The sequence below is a fragment of the Elephas maximus genome, chromosome 7 (genome assembly GCF_024166365.1).
Source record: "Elephas maximus indicus isolate mEleMax1 chromosome 7, mEleMax1 primary haplotype, whole genome shotgun sequence".
Taxonomy (NCBI): domain Eukaryota; kingdom Metazoa; phylum Chordata; class Mammalia; order Proboscidea; family Elephantidae; genus Elephas; species Elephas maximus.
In genome coordinates, this window is record NC_064825.1 from 35,632,179 (window position 1) to 35,650,562 (window position 18,384).

Below are 18,384 nucleotides of genomic sequence, written 5' to 3' on the forward strand. Positions count from 1 at the left end.
TTGTTCTTATTAAGAGAATCTAGATTTTTTTTTTTTTTAGCTTTTACCAGTTATGGGTAGGAGAGGAGACTTGAAATGACTTTTACTTCTCAAGTGGCGTACTGTGATATGAGATCCTTGTGAAGTGATGGGATAACCTATCCTTTTTTGTCTGTGGCTCTGCTCATATTATTTGACAGGTAGAAATAAGCTAGTTACATGCAGTTGTGAAAGCACCCCTCCTTTTCTTAAATTGCTTTTGGTGTGGACTGATTGATTACTTTATGTATTTAGTGATTATGTGAAAACATTTGTGTGAGCAATTGATAACGGACTTGCTATTCCTTTTCCACTTGAATGCATACAGTATTATATTTGCTGATGCATTAGTGTTACATTGCCAAAATGAATCTTTATTGATCCAGTTTGAATATACTCTCTATATATTTCATAGACTAGTGAAACACAGGGTCTGTTTCCATTTTCTGCCTCTTTTCTTTTTTTTTTTTTTTAATTATTTTTGTCATTGAGAATATACACAGCAGAACATACACCAATTCGACAATTTCTACATGTTCAATTCAGCCTTTTTGATTATTGAAATCATTTAATAAATTGGTATCTCTGTTGGCTAGGAATGGATGGTAAACTTAGTTCTGATAGTAAATTTAGTATTTGTAATGACAATAACTGGAAATCAGAGTAATGCATGCAGTAATTATTTTTATAAGTCAGTTACTATCTATGCATTTACTTTTATAAAATATTTTGGGAGTATTAATTGATAGTTATCTTTTAATAGCAGTAGTTCTGATTACTGGTTTAACTTGCTAAAAAAATTAGATTTTGATAACCTTTTAAAAAAATACATTGATGATTTCCTATCAATACAGCTACTTTTTGAAAATATACAATTATAAGTCTTCCTTGTGTCCTTTAAATTTTTCTTTAATGTTCATTCTTTTAACTTCAGAATATCATTTACTGTTATAAATTAATTTGGTTTTCTTCTTTAAGGGACTAAGTGATAAGAACTTTAAAGAAAAAAACTGTACTCCAGAGCTATAAACTTACTGGACCCATTGGCACAAATTTTTTTCCCTGATGTATAGCTAAACCGTGCACCCAGCCTGCCTCTTGTCTTACAGGCTCCTGTCTCACAAACAAGAGTACGTTACCTTTAGCTTGGATATTACCTGACAGTTTCCAAGCAGTTTCACATACATTATCTCACTTGGTTCTCAGAATAACCTTTAAGGTAGATGGGTCTAGAATCACCATTCTGTTTTATTTGGAAATGTTTTTCAACTACGTAAGTGGTAAAATACAACTAATGCCCGGGTGTCCCTGATTCCTGGGCCAATCAATGCTCATTTGAACCACGCTACCCCCGGTAGTTAAGAGTGTGGCTGCTAACCAAAAGCTGGCAGTTCGAATTCACCAGCTGCTCCTTGGAAGCTCTGTGGGGGCAGTTCTCCTCTGTCCTATACGGTCACTATGAGTTGGAATCGACTCAACAGCAATGGGTTTGGTTGGTTTTGGGACCCCTCTCTACCAATGGGAAGGAAACCCTGGTGGCGTAATGGTTAAGAGCTATCTATGGCTGCTAACCAAAAGGTCGGCAGTTCAAATCCACTAGGTGCCCTTTGGAAACCCTGCGGCACAGCCCTGCCCCGTCCTACAGGGTCACTATGAATTGGAATCAACTCGACGGCAGTGGGTTTGGGTTTTTTTTTCCTACCAGTGGGACGGAGCCCAGATGGCAGGTACAGCACTCTTCCTTTTGTCAGCAATGAACCACTCTGCAAATTGCTTGGACTTTCCTGCTGGACTGTAAACCAATATTTACGTATTTAAGATATGATGATGATAGCAAGAGTATCCTCTACAGTTTTGGAGAATACCTTCACCCTTGAAACACTATATAAGAATGAGTTTGTTTTAAAAACAATCTTAGTAAAAAATCTGCCTTTAAAAAATTGCTCACCCCCAGCATCTGCTCTTATTTAACTCAGGTTTTATATCCTGTCGCCTAAAATCCACACGACCTTTTCACTTACACACACAAAAAAGTGCCAGAATTTCCATGTTCATGAAAAGAAACAGTGACAGAAATGCTTTTTCCTGATTTTTTTTTTTTTTATGTCAGAAGAGAAGAGAATGAGAACATTAGGGTTGTAAGTTTCGAGTTGAAAGATCAAGTTTGAAGTGGGTATGTTGTGTCTATTAGCTGCCATCCAGTCAACACCGACTCATGGTGACCTTATGTACAACAGAATGAAATGTTGCCCAGTCCTACATCATCCTCAGATTCACCAGCACTTTCGAGTCCATCATTGGGGCTACTGTGTCAATCCATCTCACCAAGGGCCTCCCACACCCTCGTTGGCCCTCTGCTTCACCAAACATGATGCCTTCCTCTAGCAACTGATCTGTCCTGATTGCATGTCCGGAGCCCTGGAGGCACAGTGGTTAAGTGTTCAGCTGTTACCCAAGAGGTCAGCAGTTTGAATCCACCAGCTGCTCTTGGAAACCCTAAAGAGCAGTTCTACTCTGACCTGTAGGGTCGCTATGAGCCAGAATTGACTTGACGGCAACAAGTCTGTTTTTCGGTGACTTGTCCAGAGCAAATGAGTCAGACTTACTGTTCTGTTGTGATCCATAAGGTTTTCATTGACTGGTTTTTGAAAGTGAGATCACCAGGCTCATCTTTATAGTCTGTCTTAGTCCAGAAGCTCTGCTGAAACCTCCTCACCATGAAAACTTACCTTTTTTATTGCGTGACTTACTCTGCTCCTCTCTGATCTCTAATTTGACTCACAAATAACCATTTTAATATATAATTCATAGCAGTGTTCAAATGTGTTTTGACGTGTTGACTAATAATTACTCTAAGGTGAAATATGACTCTTACCTGAGGAATGAAGATACCTTTGATTTCATGATTGAACCTTTTAAAATAATTTAAAAATTAAACTGTTTATCTTTGAAGTAGATGAGATTTTTACATGCTTTAATTTCTAATGATTCTTGGCCAGTCCCTTAGATTAATTTTGTTCTTTGAATACTAGTTGTAACTACAATAATTTTTCTTAGTGAATTCCCTTTTAACTGGTCTCTTGTTTAATTTTTTATTCAATTTAATTCAAAATATGTTGAGGGCAGAGACCCAACTTTTTGTACATTGTGAAATAAATGGTGGTTTAAAATGAAAGATGAAATCCCATCAAATATAGAATATTTTAATCAAATCCTAATTTTACAGCTGTGCCCAAAAATCCTTTTCTCTTCCTTCAAGTATTTGTTGGGAGCCATTACTAACCTAGGGGATAACTTGTAGCTTCTGGTCTCTTGCATACTATTAAATCAAGTTAATATTTTTGAGTGTATTCCAACCCTCCTCTATCTGTAGTATGTCTAACTGTCATTTAGTGAGTCCTTCCAAACAGTGTGCTGTGTGTTATATATTATATCTAGCTTACTGTAGGTGCTGTATTTGTACTTTTTAGTGAGAAAGCAGAAACCCTGGTGGCGTAGTGGTTAAGTGCTACAGCTGTTAACCAACTCTATGGGGCAGTTCTACTCTGTCCTCACAGGGTCGTTATGAGTTGGAATTGACTCCATGGCAGTGGGTATGGGTGGGTAGTAAGAAAGCAGCTAATACTTTCAGATGGTAATTACCTCAGACTTTGTTCTCTTCTTTAGTAAATTGTCTTCATTATAGCCATAAGTTAGTAGACCATACTGTATAAGTGTTAACTGCTTAAAGATGCATTATATTTTTCTGTTTCATACCTAATGGTGTAGGCATGGTTGTTATTATTACTTTAATATGGTCTGCATTAGTAGTGCATCTTCCTAGAGTTTGACTACATGGAAAATACTAGGTCCGTGTGGTTTATACCTTTTTTTTCTTCTGATCTTCCTCACAGTCTTGCTTATTATTTGATTGTTTGTTACATGTTGCTAGTATATCTGCTTACTAACTTGGGGAAGATGGGGACTTTTCTTACTGGTGTTTTATATAAATTGGAATGTCCATGGCTGACCAGGAGTTTGTAAACTCATTCTGCACTTACAGTATGCCGCTTTACTGTTATTAATTATGAAGATAGTAACCTGGTTAGTTTCAGATTTCTTTGAAAGTCATTGTGATGTGAAGTAACTTTTCTTTTTTTAATGAAAGTGTATATGGCAATTTAGATGTCTTTGAACATCCTTTGTGGGGGGGATTTGTTTTATCTTATCACTTCCTTTTGATAAATTCACACACTCCCATGTCAATCTGCCTATTTTCCCAAAAGCAGTATGAAAACTCGAGAATGTTGCATTTGGGAATTTAATTTCAAAAATAAGCATTTTAAAAGTTTTGTTCATTTCTTGATTGGTTTTAGGCATTTTTTATGGAGAATTGCTAGGTGTTTTGCTTGTGGAGCATACATATAGCTGAAGGTGCAAAATGGTGCAGCTTTTTATTTGTAATGGCCAATTTTAAGTAAGTCTGACATCAGTTAAGTGTTTGAAAGGAAACAGTGGCTTGTTGTGAGTGTTTTTTGCCCCTCTAAATGGGGGCACTGTTGGTTTTAGATATTGGAATAATTAAAGTTTTTACAAAATGGCCTTTTAGTGACTTCCTTGTGTGTAGGAATTAATGGCCCTCTTGATTGTTAGGCTTAGGGTTTTTTCCCTGCCTTCTTGGTGTGTGAATGTGGCTGTGCCTGATCTGTCACCTGATCTGCCAGCTGGGTTTCTGGGAAGAAGGCCTTTGGCCTTGTCAGCAGTGTGTTGTGTTCATTCATCCTTGCCTACTGGAGGCTACCATTTACTTTGGGAATTGAAGTTTAGTACCACAGATGAGAACTCATTCTCCAGCCTCCAGTGTGCACCTGAATGAGCCCAAACAAGAATTTTAGCAGTGCTGTCTGCTGACTACTATTGTTAATAAGAAAACCTATAGAATTAAACTTAACTTACTGGGCGTTTATTGATAACGTTCCTTCTAAAAGGTGGAAGTCTAATTTCTGGCCTTGAAACCAGAAAGTGCTTTTAAAATCTTGAGTGACTGTGAAGTTCTACAAAATCTTCATGATGAACATTCTTGACCATGTATAGAATACATTTGTGTATAGGAAGCATGTATTACTACATGTGTTAACTGTATACCATTCACTAGAAAAGTCCCTTTTTAAAAAAATTATTTTCCTACTTTCACTTTGACATTTTCCTACAAACAAAATATGGCCATAAATTCTAGCTGAGTTGAAATTAATTGGAATTTGGGATGGCAGATTGTAGAGACAGGAAAAAGCAACTGATTGATAGCAACGTAAGAATCCTTACAAGAGTTCACTGAGTTGTAAGTGTAGAAATTGTTGAATTGGTGTATGTTCTGGTGTGTGTATTCTCCACAACAACAATAAAAAAAGAATCCTTATAAGAAAAACCCAGAGTGCTGAGAGCACAGTGTAAGAGCAGCACAGATTTGATAGCATTTGCACGGGACCTCATATAAGGATAGGTGAACACTTGATAGTAAGCAGTGGGTGAGGTTGAACTAATATTTGAGCTGCTAATATATGCTAGGCATGTGCTGGGTGCTTTACTTTTTTTTTATTTAGTCCTCAAAATAGCTAAAAGGGAGGTACTCATATGAGCCTCTACAATATTGCAATTTGCTACCTAGGCTTTTGAGTGACTGAAAAATTCAAATGTAAAGATGTGACAAAGTTGATGCTTCTCTAAAATTTTAGGAACAGTCAACAATGTGGCAGAAGTTAGTCCTTAAGTATCCAATCCTTTATTCTCCCATAAGCTTTTAATTGCACTAGCCTCACTTTTTGGGACTACTGTATTTTCTTGTAACCTGAAATTTTCTTTCTTTGGTATTAATTAGGAGTATAATGATGGAGTACCATTTTTGTTTCTTTTTTGATACTCCTTTACTCTAGGTATGCTTGCCTTTTATTTAATTTAATTTATGGTTTCTGTACTTCATCTTTACTATAATAAATGTACTATAACAACAAAAATCTTTGCTGATAAAAGCAGAGGTATTTCTTTTGCTAACGTTAGAATTTTTAAATTATTTCAATATATTTGTCTTTAAAGGTTGATTAGAGTAGAGGAAAGGATAGAGGAATTTCAGCTAAGAGTTGCCACCACTAATTACTTGAAAATTTCAGTATTTTTACTGATATGCTGTTCTTGCCTTTTGATATTTAATTTTCCTATAAAGTGAGAAAGAAAGGCCAAATATGTCTTTATTGGACCAGTAAGACTGACCATTTTGTTTATAAGACACATTCATTTGTGGTATAAACAAACCAAACCAGTTGTCATCAAGTTGATTCTGACTCATGGCCACCCCATGGGTGCAGTGGAACTGTATTCCATAGAATGTTCAAGGTCGTGACCTTCCCGAAGGCCACCAGGCCTAAAGAGGCACCTCTGTGTGGGCTCCAGCTGCCAGCCTTTTGATTAGCAGTCACGGGCTTCACCACTTGCACCACCCAGCAATTTTGTTTGTGGTGTAGGTCAGTTTAGTTTGAAAAAAAAAAAAAAAACTGATACTGATTTTTTTTTTTAACCTCTATAGGAATTTTGGTATAGAAAAATAAATGGTTAAGGCTGTTTTTTGTTTTATTTTTATTCGTTTAACAGATTTCTAGTGATGGCGTATTTGTAGTAGAATTTGACTGGGATGGTCAATTATGATTTGTAGCCTGGTGGTGTAGCGGTTAAATGCTGCAGCTGCTAACCAAAAGCTCGGCACTTCACATCCACCAGGCGCTCCTTGGAAACTCTATGGGGCAGTTCTACTCTGTCCTACAGGGTCGCTATGAGTCGGAATCGACTCAGTGGCAGTGGGTTTTGGTTTTGGTCTTATGCCGGCATTTAAAATTTGGTGATTATTCAATTAATAAGGGTAGTTATGTTTTGAGTTTTTTTTTTTTTTAACTCTTTATTCTCCAGTGCTTTGACTTGCCTTTTTATGTTCCTTAGCAACCCTACCTACATGTTCTTGAGTTTATCTGCAAGTAAAAGGGAATGAGCCCTTGCAGTTTCAGGTGACTTTCTCAGGTCTTTCAATTTCTGCTACTTTTCTCCTGCCAGGACCTCATTGCTCCTTCATGCTCCTTTGTTCTTCCTGTTTTCCTTAAGCAGTAGTCGGACTGTTGCAGCATATTTCCTTTCCTTCTCTGTCCTTATTTATTCCCTGCGCTAACTACTTCCTCACTTGCCCTTGCAGGACCAGGGCCTAGTGCCATGGTGTGTGCCTTTGCCTTGGTACAGGTGCTGGGAAGGGGCAGGCCCAGTCCTTGAAGCTCTCTGCAGTCAGCCAAACCAGGCTGGGCCACAGTTTCATCTGCCTGAGATAGACGTTGATGATATGAAACACTGCAGGGATAGTAAATCTTATTTTCTCATTGGTGGTATCTGTTTATCATGTTTTGATTTTGCTTTGTATTTATAGACATAAGACATACATATGTGTATTTTACCAATTTAAGAGACTGATAGAAATATTAGTTAGAAACCAGCACTTTTTCCCACAAGGAATATTAATCCCCTTCAACAATATTTAAGCCTCTAGGACTAAACTCTAGGAGTACTCTCACGTATTGAGAAGAATAGTAGTGTCTCCATGGCCACTTTGAGTATATTCTTTACGAACATTTTCCTCAAGGGCTGTCAGGTCATCTAACTGCTGCCATCATGAAAACATGTGATTTAAGAAGATGTTTTTTCATAAGGGAACACATGATTTTGGATGTGATCTATCTGCAGTATGCAAGGTTTTTTGTTTCGTTTTAACTTCAAGTGAAAGAGAAAATCTTTGCTTTGCTTTGGAGAGAAACCCAGTTAATCTTGAAGATAAGTGTGTGACATTGGACTCCCACCAGCTCAGTGACTGGTGATTACTTCCGTTGAAATCGTCTTCCTCCCGAATGGTCATCTGTGGTTGGACTGAAGGGGAAAGAAGACTTGTCTTTCTAATTATGTTGCACCCTAATCTCTGAATGGAAGCTTCTTGAAACCTCAAACCCAGGCATGCTTTCCTGTCCACCCATCTGTAGTTGCCTGCATAATTTCATCATCCTTCCCGCTATCTCTTCCTGTTGTCTTTGAACATTTATTCCTGAAACAGGAAATGGATTAGGAAAATGATTCAACCACTAATATAACTAAAGATGGTTTCTAAACCTGTAAATTGAGCTTGGCATCCAAAACAACAAATTGCATATCTTGGTTATGTAATATTTGCTGTGAAAATCACTGACTGTTTATTCTCTATGGTGCTTTTCTTTAAAAAGAAAGGAAGAAAAGGCAGAATGAAATCACTTTGAATCATCAAAGACAGATTTAGAGGCTTGAAACCCTTAGTAAGTTTTGAATTGTTGAAGTATGATTTGAAACTATGTCCATTTGGTCGACTCTGATTTAATGCTAGATTGAACATTCCTGAAAGGACAGCCCTGACTCTACAGTCTTAGCAAGGGGAGAGACTAAGGTAAATGTGTGTTCCAAACACAAATGGTGTGTATTTGGTTTGAAACCCTCGTAAGTCAGCCTGGTGATGGAGATATGTATGTAAAAATGAACATCTTGGTTCTTCAGGAGCTGTCTGTCTTTGGGGAATACTAAAGATACGTTAGTGAGGTAAACAATCTGCTTGCCTTGTAGTGTATTCAAATTAAATAATAGGAAGAAATTCTAAGAATCAAGCAAATATATCCAAACAGGAAGGAGAATGAAAGATCTTTAAAGATTCCCCATATTCTGTGCAGTATGTGGGCTGTTAGATGAGGTGACCCCTAAGGTCCTTACGGAAACCCTTGGCGTAGTGGTTAAGTGCTACGGCTACTAACCTTAAAGGTCGGCAGTTCAAATCCACCAGGCGCTCCTTGGAAACTCTATGAGGCAGTTCTACCCTGTCCTATAGGATCGCTATGAGTCGGAATCGACTTGACGGCAACGGGCAAGGTCCTTACACCTCCCAGAGTGTGTTAGTCAGCTGCAGCATGCCCAGATAAGCAGGCAGGAGACAACTCCATGTGTAAAAAGTATAAGCACTGAGGACAGGGCTTTCCACCCCTTACAAGAAAGGAAGGAAGGAAGCTGCTAGATGTGATGGATCTAGACTGAGGTCAGAGTTTGCACAGCTTTTAACAGGTAGCCTGAGCACAGGAAGCCAACTTTCCTCAACTAAACAAAAACCAACTGTGTTTCCTTTGCCATCACCCCCCGCCCCACCCCCACCCCAAACACACAACAAAGTCTTAACCGTGGGTCAGCTTATGTGGACCTTTTTGGGCAAAAGACTTTATTCCTTTGGAATTTCAGAAGCAAGATTTTGTTTTCTGAAAAGCACATGCCATTTAATACCCCTTAACTTGACATGTGACTGAAACTTCTGTTTTAGTAATTCCATTTTCTACAAAGGCTGCCTTTATATTTATTAAAGATGACAAAACCACTTCTTCTTTCATTACATTTTCTGCTTTCATGTTCTGTCATTCTGAGATCTTTTTTTCTTTTCCTCTCTCTGTCTTCTTTTCCCCCAGCTGTCGGCAGCATCCAGCCCCTCCAGTCACAGTCCTCACAGAGCTTCAGGAAAGGATCCTTTTGCAGAGCTCTCTTTGGAGGATTTCTTATAAATCACTTTAGGTATTGCTGCTTGTTGGGGGCAATGGGGACTTAAATACTTTTTAAAAATCACCATACATTAAGCACTATTCACTCTTCCCCTTCTTTGTTTCTTTAAAGGACTCTAGGTTCTCCTGTCCTCCTCCTCTGTTTTTTAGGTGATGAGTAAAAATAAGTCAAGATAGGATATGAGGAGAAGCAACTTTTGAGGAATGTCTTTAACATAATTGGAAGGTGTGAAATCAGAGGACCATCTTTCATGTTTATATATAAGCATCCACTGCTCAGAGCAGATGAGATCAAAAACCACCTTTAAAATCTGGATGTTTCAGTCACTCTTGAAAAAAAAGTTGTGGAGAACAGCACAGTTTTCCCCATCGGGTCAGAACTTGATGAGGAGTATCATTAGGTGTAGTATGATGGCCCGGGTTAGTTATGAAGAATCCATTTCAGCAATTTCTTTAAAGGGTTGTATTTTTATGTATGCCTTTTCATTTAGAAATGGTAATATTTTTAAAAAAACAGTTTTTGTTTTTGGTTTTATTTAAGGCCAAGTGCATACTTAAGCCCTTTTCAGTAGAAGGATACTGCATATGGTCCATACTGTAATTTGTACTTCTTGGTGTGCTAGCCCCCAGGTTAAATACATCTTCTAGATCTTTGGGAGTTTGTGCTCTTCTGATTTGACAAGTTTATTAACATATCTACTTCAGTAATTTCTTTGGCTGGACAATTTAAGGGAAATCATGAGTGAAGTATCTTTGAATGAACAGTGACACGCTATTGAAAAGTGCTCCTTTATAGATCTTGCACATTTTACCTTAGTAAGGAAATGATTTAGCAAGCATATTACTGTTTTCTTTTTATCTCTAATCTTATGTTATAAATTTGGAAATAATATTTGAAATTTTGCTTTGCCAAATGAGATTTCACGTGGAATATTTGTGCTCATGGAAAGATTTTCTAAACTTGTCATAGAAAAGTAGTTCATTCATCTTCTTTCTTCCCTTCTCCATGTCCTCCCCCTCGGTTTTTAGTAATTAGAAAGGTTTCTGGAAAGCTCCATAATTACGCTTCAGATATTAAATTCTGGCACAGGTAATTCTGACTTTGTTTTATAATCAAGGTTTGTAATAAGCATGCTGTGAACACTTCTGGGCCAGTGTTCCGAACAGTTTTTATTTGTGAGAATATGTCCTATAGTGTACAGTGAATTAGCTTACACTCTTTTCATTTTTTTTTCCAGATACAGTTTATGTAACTAGATGGAAAAGAACAGAATTATTCCAAAAAGAGAAGTGCTCAAGCAGCAAATCCTTACTTCCAGCAAAATCCAAACTGCTGTCTCTTAAACTCTCTTCTTCCATTAGAATGCTACAGTAACCCAGTGAAGGCCCATGAAGGAAATTGGGACTAGTTTATAGGAGAACGTATCAATACAGTTTATAAAGCCAAGAATTGCCATGATTTAAGACTAAGATCTGTCTTTTTGGTGACTAACCCTTCAGTTCTTTCAAGTCCTATTAATACCCATAATCAGTAACCTACCAAGAGAAGCCCTTATTTGGAAAGTGTGAAATTTGTATTTGGAAAAGCTGCCTGGAGAGAAGAGCTGTGTCCTTTACTGTAATTCAACAGGACTCTTTTGGAGGGATAAAAATCATAATTCTTAATTATACAGTATCTTTCTTTTCTCCAGTCCTCGCAAATACAGAAACAGTTACTGAAATTAACCTTTCTTTTTTTTTAAAAAAAAAATTATATATTCAGTTTGCAGTAGACATTCCTTATGTATTTGTATTTATTTATGATTATCAATTTATGTAACATTAATATTGTATCAAACCTCCTTATGAAAATGAGTATGGATGTACACAGTATGTTTGATTTTTATCCACAGGAATGAATCTGATTCAGAATGCTTTTCAGCTGACATACAGAGCACTAAATATTTTAAGGCAAGCCCATAGGTCTGAATCTCTTAAGAATTCTCGATCTCTGTGGGAATTAGGGAAGCATTATAAATGCATTAATCCTTATAGTCAATTCTGTGCCTAGGATTTTGTAAGGGAACAGTTCACTTGACTAGGAAAAGCACTACATTTTAAATCCAGCATTAGTGCATCGGGAAGGAACTTTACTGCTTTGTGCTTGGCATGTCATTATTTTCCATTTGACATTAGGGCTTTTCCAAAATGAATGTGAGGAATTGCTTTCACTTCAAGACTTTCCTTCTTTTCAGTAAAACTCTAGGAGGTGTTATGGGGGGAGGGAAGGGGGACAAAATCCTTGAACCTTTTATTTGGCTTGTGCCATGTTATGATCATGTACCTTTTAAGTAAGGGGAAATAGTATCTTTAAAGTTAATGTCTAGCCAAGAGTTTAGTTAATGAAGAATTAAATTGCACTGTTGATCGGTGCTTTGTGTAAATACATCTTAACATTTGGGTTGAGTGGGGCCTTAAGAAGGACAGTTCGTTGTAGGAAAGCAATTCTGTACATGAGTTGAAGCATCCTTGTTGCATTGTCTCTGCAGATTCTATTTTTGTTTACAATATTAAAATGTATGTTAGCAAAAATGGGTGGATTTTCAAATAAAACGCAGCTTCCACAAAACTTTTGTTATGGTATTCTGGTCTGAGGTGCATTTTATTTTTTCTTTTTCTCCTTTCCTTTTTCTTTTTATCATCCTTATTATTTTTTGCAAATTAAAGTGTACCCAGATGATTTTATTTACTAATTTAATAAAATGTAAAATTTGTTTTAACTTAACTTGCAGAAATATTCATCTTTGCACTTTTTGTTACCTTTTAGATTCTTACTGAGAAACGGAACCATTTGTTAAAATTGTTCACTTTCTTTTGATTAGATACCTTCATCAGGTAAGTTTAAGGAAGAAAATGCTTTTGAGTTTGACATATTGGTACATATGATTATGCCTGCCAAAGAAGCCTTTGACTGTATCATGTTTCATATTTGAGTAGTAAGTGCGATTCAGAGCAGCGCACATGATAGAAGGGTTAAAGCTCCAAATTGGTAAATGTCTGCATAATATTTGCCATGGTTTGGAAAATACATACTGTTTAGCCCAATATACGTTGTTACTTTTTCTCATTTTTAAGTTTCACTATTATTAAACCGTTTTCATATAAACTGGGAAATTGTACTTTTGTAAATTAACCTCCTTAAAGTTATCACAGATTTTGATTTGTCCCTTTGGTGTTTGATTGGGTATTATATTTGACGTCAGTGGCTTGTTTCTTTTATAATGCCTTGTTTTTTTATATAGTAAGTTTTAGTATGTGAAGGTGCTTTGTAATTGTTTCCATTTTATTGTTCAAACAACGTTTGGGCTGTGTTGAGTAGGTACTATCCACATTTTACAGATAGGAATCAGGAGCCAGAGAAGAAACTTGGTCAGGCTCATCAGCTAACAGAGTAACAGGAAGTTACATCTTTGGTTTCATAGTCCACTGTTCTTTCTGCGACCTGCTGTTGCTAATTCAAGCACGTAAACTGCAAAAGGGATTGTGTCCCTCTGTGGTCTAGGCTGATGACCACACTTTAATTCCAGGTGGTCTTTTCCTGTGAAGCACAGTTTCTGCCTCCTCCTTCTCTGATGCCAGACACCACTGACCTCAAAAAAATGCAAACACATGATATTATTAACCTTAACCAAAATATAATGAGTGAAATAAATCAGCGACAGAATGCATAAATACATTAGAATATAAACCTATACATACCCACACCTTTTACTACCTAGCAAGTTGTTAATGGCCGCAGGGAGAGAGAAATATTATCAGCAGAGGGCAGATGTTGTTGTCTTCACTTTAATCTCAAATTAACATTTTGCTATTGATTTAACATTTCATTAGCATTCAGCAGTTTTTGAAGACATCCCTTTCCTAACCAGTGACCATGAAAGTCTCTTTTTATGTTAGGCTAGGGATCTTTTGCTATTCCACAAAACAATAAAATGACCCTTGGAAGATAGGCCTTTATGGGATTAGCATCTGCCTGAATTAAAATTATTTCAGGACTCAGCTCTTGTTCACCATCATTAACAGAATTCAGAATATGGATGTAAATGCATATTCTGCAAAACTTTAAGGAAAGAGAAAACCCATCTATTCAGAGTGACTCTTCTATGCTCAGCAGTGGTTGGGTCTCCAAAAGTATATATGGAGAGGTCACGACATTCAGCCAAGTGAACTTCTTCCTTCCAGAGAAGATGGCTGCACAGCTTCCATCAGTGACCTCTGCAGCCAGTTTAAATCTTTACCCTGTCACACTTGGTGCCTTCCACGGGAAGCCCTTCTGGAACTCCACTATCTGAACAGCCTCTGAAAGGAAAGCCTGCAATATCATCTTTCCATGCAGTCTCTCTCAGAAAACGTCAAGTGAATTCCTTGCTATTTTAAGAAGTGACGTTCACGAGTTACCAATTCGTTGTTACTTCTAGTCTAATTTTGGCACAAGGACTTAATAAATGTCCCTTTTGTTGTTGGTGTAGTGTGCAGGTGTAGTTTTTATGCTGTAAGAAACTGCCCCGTTGTCAAACGTTGTATAAAGTTGCTTTCATGGTATTTCTGTAGGGGCAGGTGGACTATCTTGAGGCTCAGAATAGGTTAAATTAAACTGATGGTAGGCCGATAGGAGAGAAAGGGGAGGAGAAAAAATTTTAGGGAAACTTTGTTTCCTAATAAGCCCTCATTCAGAATAGCTTTTATCTCCTATTATTGTTGCTAGGTGCTGTTGAGCTAGCCCCGACTCATAGTTACCCTAGGTACAGCAGAAACACTGCCCGGTCCTGCGACATCCTTAGAATCGTTGTTATGCATAAGCCTATTGTTGCAGCCACTGTGTCAGTGCAAAAAGGGTCTTTCCTTCCCTTTTTTGCTAACCCTGAACTTTACCAAGCATGACATACTTCTCCAGGGACTGATCCCTCCTGCCAACACGTCCAAAGAATGTGAGACATTGTCTTGCCATCCTTGCTTCTGAGGAGCATTCTGATCATACTTCTTCCAGGACAGATTTGTTCATTCTTTTGGCAGTCCAAGGCATATTCAGTATTGTTCTCCAGCACCATAATTCCAAGGCGTCAATTCTTCTTCACTCTTCCTTATTCGTCGTCCAGCTTTCGCATGCATAGGAAGCTATGGAAAACACCATGGCTTGGGTCAGGCGCACCTTAGTCTTCAAAGTGACATCGTTGCTTTTTTTTAAAGTTGATTTTGAAAGAAAAAAAAAAATTGCTTTGTGAGAGAAGCCTTGGGAGCTAAACCTTGCCCTTTTGAAACTTACCTAGCTAGGCACCTTTTCTGCATTCCTGAGCCTGGGGCATTTTCCAGCTGTACTGTGCTCCCCGTAAATAAGCATTGATCTACCTGCCTGAGCGGAGTTGTAGGGAAGGAAATACCAAAAGAGAAGTAAGCCACCCCCAGGCCATCCAGGAAGTTTGATAGTCTTGGCCTTGCAAGAATACATGGCAGAACTGAATGATTTGAAGGCCAGCGTAGCAGAGGCGGGGGTTTGGGGACCATGGTATCAGGGGACATCTAAGTCAATTGGCATAATAAAATCTATTAAAACATTCTGCATCCTACCTTGGAGAGAGGCATCTGGGGTCTTAAACGCTAGCAAGCGGCCGTCTAAGATGCATCTATTGGTCTCAACCCACCTGGATCAAAGGGAGAATGAAGAACACCAAGGACACAAGGTAATTGTGAGCCCAAGAGACAGAAAAAAAAAAAGGGCCACATAAACCAGAGACTGCATCAGCCTGATACCAGAAGAACTAGATGGTGCCCGGCTACAACCGATGACTGCCCTGACGGGGAACGCAACAGAGAATCCCTGAGGGAGCAGGAGAGCAGTGGGATGCAGACCCCAAATTCTCGTAAAAAGACCGGACTTAATGGTCTTACTGAGACTAGAAGGACCCTGGTGGTCATGGCCCCAAGACCTTCTGTTGGCCCAGGACAGGAACCATTTCCAAAGCCAACTCTTCGACAGGGATTGGACTGGACAGTGGGTTGGAGAGGGATGCTGGTGAGGAGTGAGCTTCTTGGATCAGGTGGACACTTGAGCCTACGTTGGCATCTCCTCCCTAGAGGGGAGATAAGAGGGTAGAGGGGCTTACAAGCTGGCGAAATGGACATGAAAAGAGGGAGTGGAGGGAGGGAGCAGACTGTCTCATTAGGGGGAGAGCAATTGGGAGTATGTAGCAAGGTGTATATAAGTTTTTGTGTGAGAGACAGACTTGATTTGTAAACTTTCACTTAAAGTACAGTAAAAATTAAAAAAAAAGAATACATGATAGCATAAAGCACACCACATTGTCACTGCCAGCCAGCTTAATGGATGTTTTAAAAGGCACAAAATGCAATGTGCATTTCTCTCATTTTTGTTCTTAAGAAGAGTTGTTAGTGTCCATCAAGCAGGCCCCGACTCTTGGTGACTCCATACACCAGTCCTGCACCATCCCCGTGATAGGTTGAGGACCGGACCATCGTTGATGCCTCGGGTTTTCACTGGCTGGTTTTCAGAAGTAGATTGCTAGTCCTTCCTTCCTGCTCCGTCTTAGTCTGGGTGCTCTACAAGCCTTCACTGTGCCAGACAGGTGGTGGCTGTGCATGAGGCGCATTGGCAGGGAATCAAACCCAGCATAGAAGACGAGACTTCTATGAACCACCGGTGTCCTCCTGAAGAAGGCTGGGAACTGAAAAGCTCATTTCTATTTAATTCGCTTTTTAAAGGGAGGCTTCAAGTGCCTGGAGGAGGCAGAGGTACAGTGGGCGAGAGCCCAAGAGGTCCAGCAAGGTAGGTATGGCTGCAATTATTGCAACTTGATGTTCATGACACTTGTCACTAGGAGCTGATCTTTTGCAACAACTGTACTGATAACTTGCAGTATGTGATGAACAGAATTTACACCATATACAGGTCAACAGTAGGAGGAATGAGGGCTGATTTCAACTTATAAAAGTATAATTAATCAAACTGGTATGATACTGGCCTAAAAGGAACATGAATGGAACAGAATAAGCCTAATGACTGAGGTATTTAGATATATGATAGAGGCAGCATTTCAAAAATGAAGAAAAAATGGGTTATTTAATAAGTCAGTTTTACCAGCACCATGTATCTATTTGAGTAAAAGGTGGAAAGTCACTCTAGCATATACCAAAATAAATTCCAAATGGGTCGGAGAGTAAGCATAAGGAATTACAAAGGAGAAGAAAATATAGCCGTCTGAATATGTACAACTAGGAAAAGGACGTGGTAAAAACAGTTCACCAAAGAAGAAATAAAAATGGCTAATGAAGAAAGTTCACCTCTACTAGTAGCTAAAAAAATGAAAACAGCAATAATGCTTTCTGAGTGTAAGGCACCGTTCTCAGTGATTTTATATATATTTGCTCATTTAATCAAGTCTGTGAAGTAGGCACCTTTGTTATACCTATTTTTATAGCTGAGAAACCAGGCACAGAGAGGTTAAGTCACTTGCTGTGTGATCTTGATCAACTAAGTAGTGGAATTGTGATCCTAAATCCCTCTGGTCTGGCTCTGGGGTCTGCTCATCACCACTCTGCTGTATACTCTCATAGTTTGGCTATACCGGCTATTTTACTTATCAAGTAGGTGTTTTAAATACATAACAGTGCTGGCAAGGGCATATAGAGTTTGATTATTTATCTAAGACTGAATTGAGTATAAAAACAGTACCGTTCTTTTTAGAAGGAAATTTGCAATAATTATCAGAAGTCTTGAGAGTTCATACTTTTGATCCAATGATTTCCAAAATCTTAGGAAACTTACCCAGAGAGGTATTCTAGGGATGGCTAGGGGGCGTGTCTTGAATTTTATTGCACAGAAGCTTAAAAATGGGAATTGTACATATCAAAGGGTAGGTCAGATGAATAGAGTGCATCGCTCCCTAAAGCCACTCCTTGAGACCATCGCTGCAGCACAAAACAGCCTCAGCCTCAGGTCAGTTTACATCAGCAGAGAGAGACAATTACACAGATTGAGTGCAGGCCTTTATTGCTATAATCCCCACATTAGAGGTCAATTTACTGCCAAAGTCTACCAATTTCCAGGTTAACCAAAGGAAAACATATTCCTTCTTGTTGGAGGGCTGGTCTGATGGTGATGGGATGGAGGAGGAGGGGGTTTCCACTATAGACAGGGAGACTACTGGTCCAATGTGCTTAGGAGAACAAGATTCCTTTTCAGTCACCCAATTGAGATGAGGGCCTTCTACCCATCAATACTTCTTTTTACTGCCGTATATGAGACTCAGGAGGTAGTGGGACTTCCCAGGTCATTTATCCTGTATTATGGGAAACCGCAGGACCCACAAAGCATTATGTAATTTCACATTTATCAAGTAGGTTCTCAGGAATAATTTCTTGATTGCAAACCCTAGCATACCTGTTTCACAAAGTTCCCGCGTTTGATAATTTTCTGCCCAACTATGGCTTTCTAAAAAGGGCTGGGGTGATCCGCCACATGGTGGATTCATGTGTCTGAGAGTCTCTTGCCTGAGAAAATTAACTTTGGCCCCAGCCTCTCCCCTTCAATCCTGCACTTAAACTGCTGGAATCTTTCAGTGTGCTATCGGGCTCACTGCTCATCCCAGTACTCAAGGCCTACAACAATTCCAACCCCTCTCATACCTCCATTTTTTTTTTTTTAGTAGAAAAACAACTGCAGTTTATTTTTTGTATTTTAGATGAAGGTTTACAG

General features: G+C 38.6%; 1 protein-coding gene across 12 annotated transcripts in view; it reads left to right on the forward strand.

The window, feature by feature from the left end:
* Window positions 1-12,347, forward strand: part of PICALM (phosphatidylinositol binding clathrin assembly protein) — a 106,800-nt gene extending 94,453 nt beyond the window's left edge. For 8 of the 12 annotated variants that reach the window (XM_049889608.1, XM_049889611.1, XM_049889610.1 and 5 more), the window contains one exon: window positions 10,874-12,346. In XM_049889608.1, coding sequence (XP_049745565.1) covers window positions 10,874-10,888 — 15 coding nt within the window. In that variant the 3' untranslated portion in view covers window positions 10,889-12,346. Of the gene's footprint in view, window positions 1-10,873 lie in introns of all 12 variants that reach the window. The other 4 variants (XM_049889609.1, XM_049889612.1, XM_049889614.1 and 1 more) reach the window with 1 other exon arrangement.
* Window positions 12,348-18,384: the final 6,037 nt, after the last annotated feature.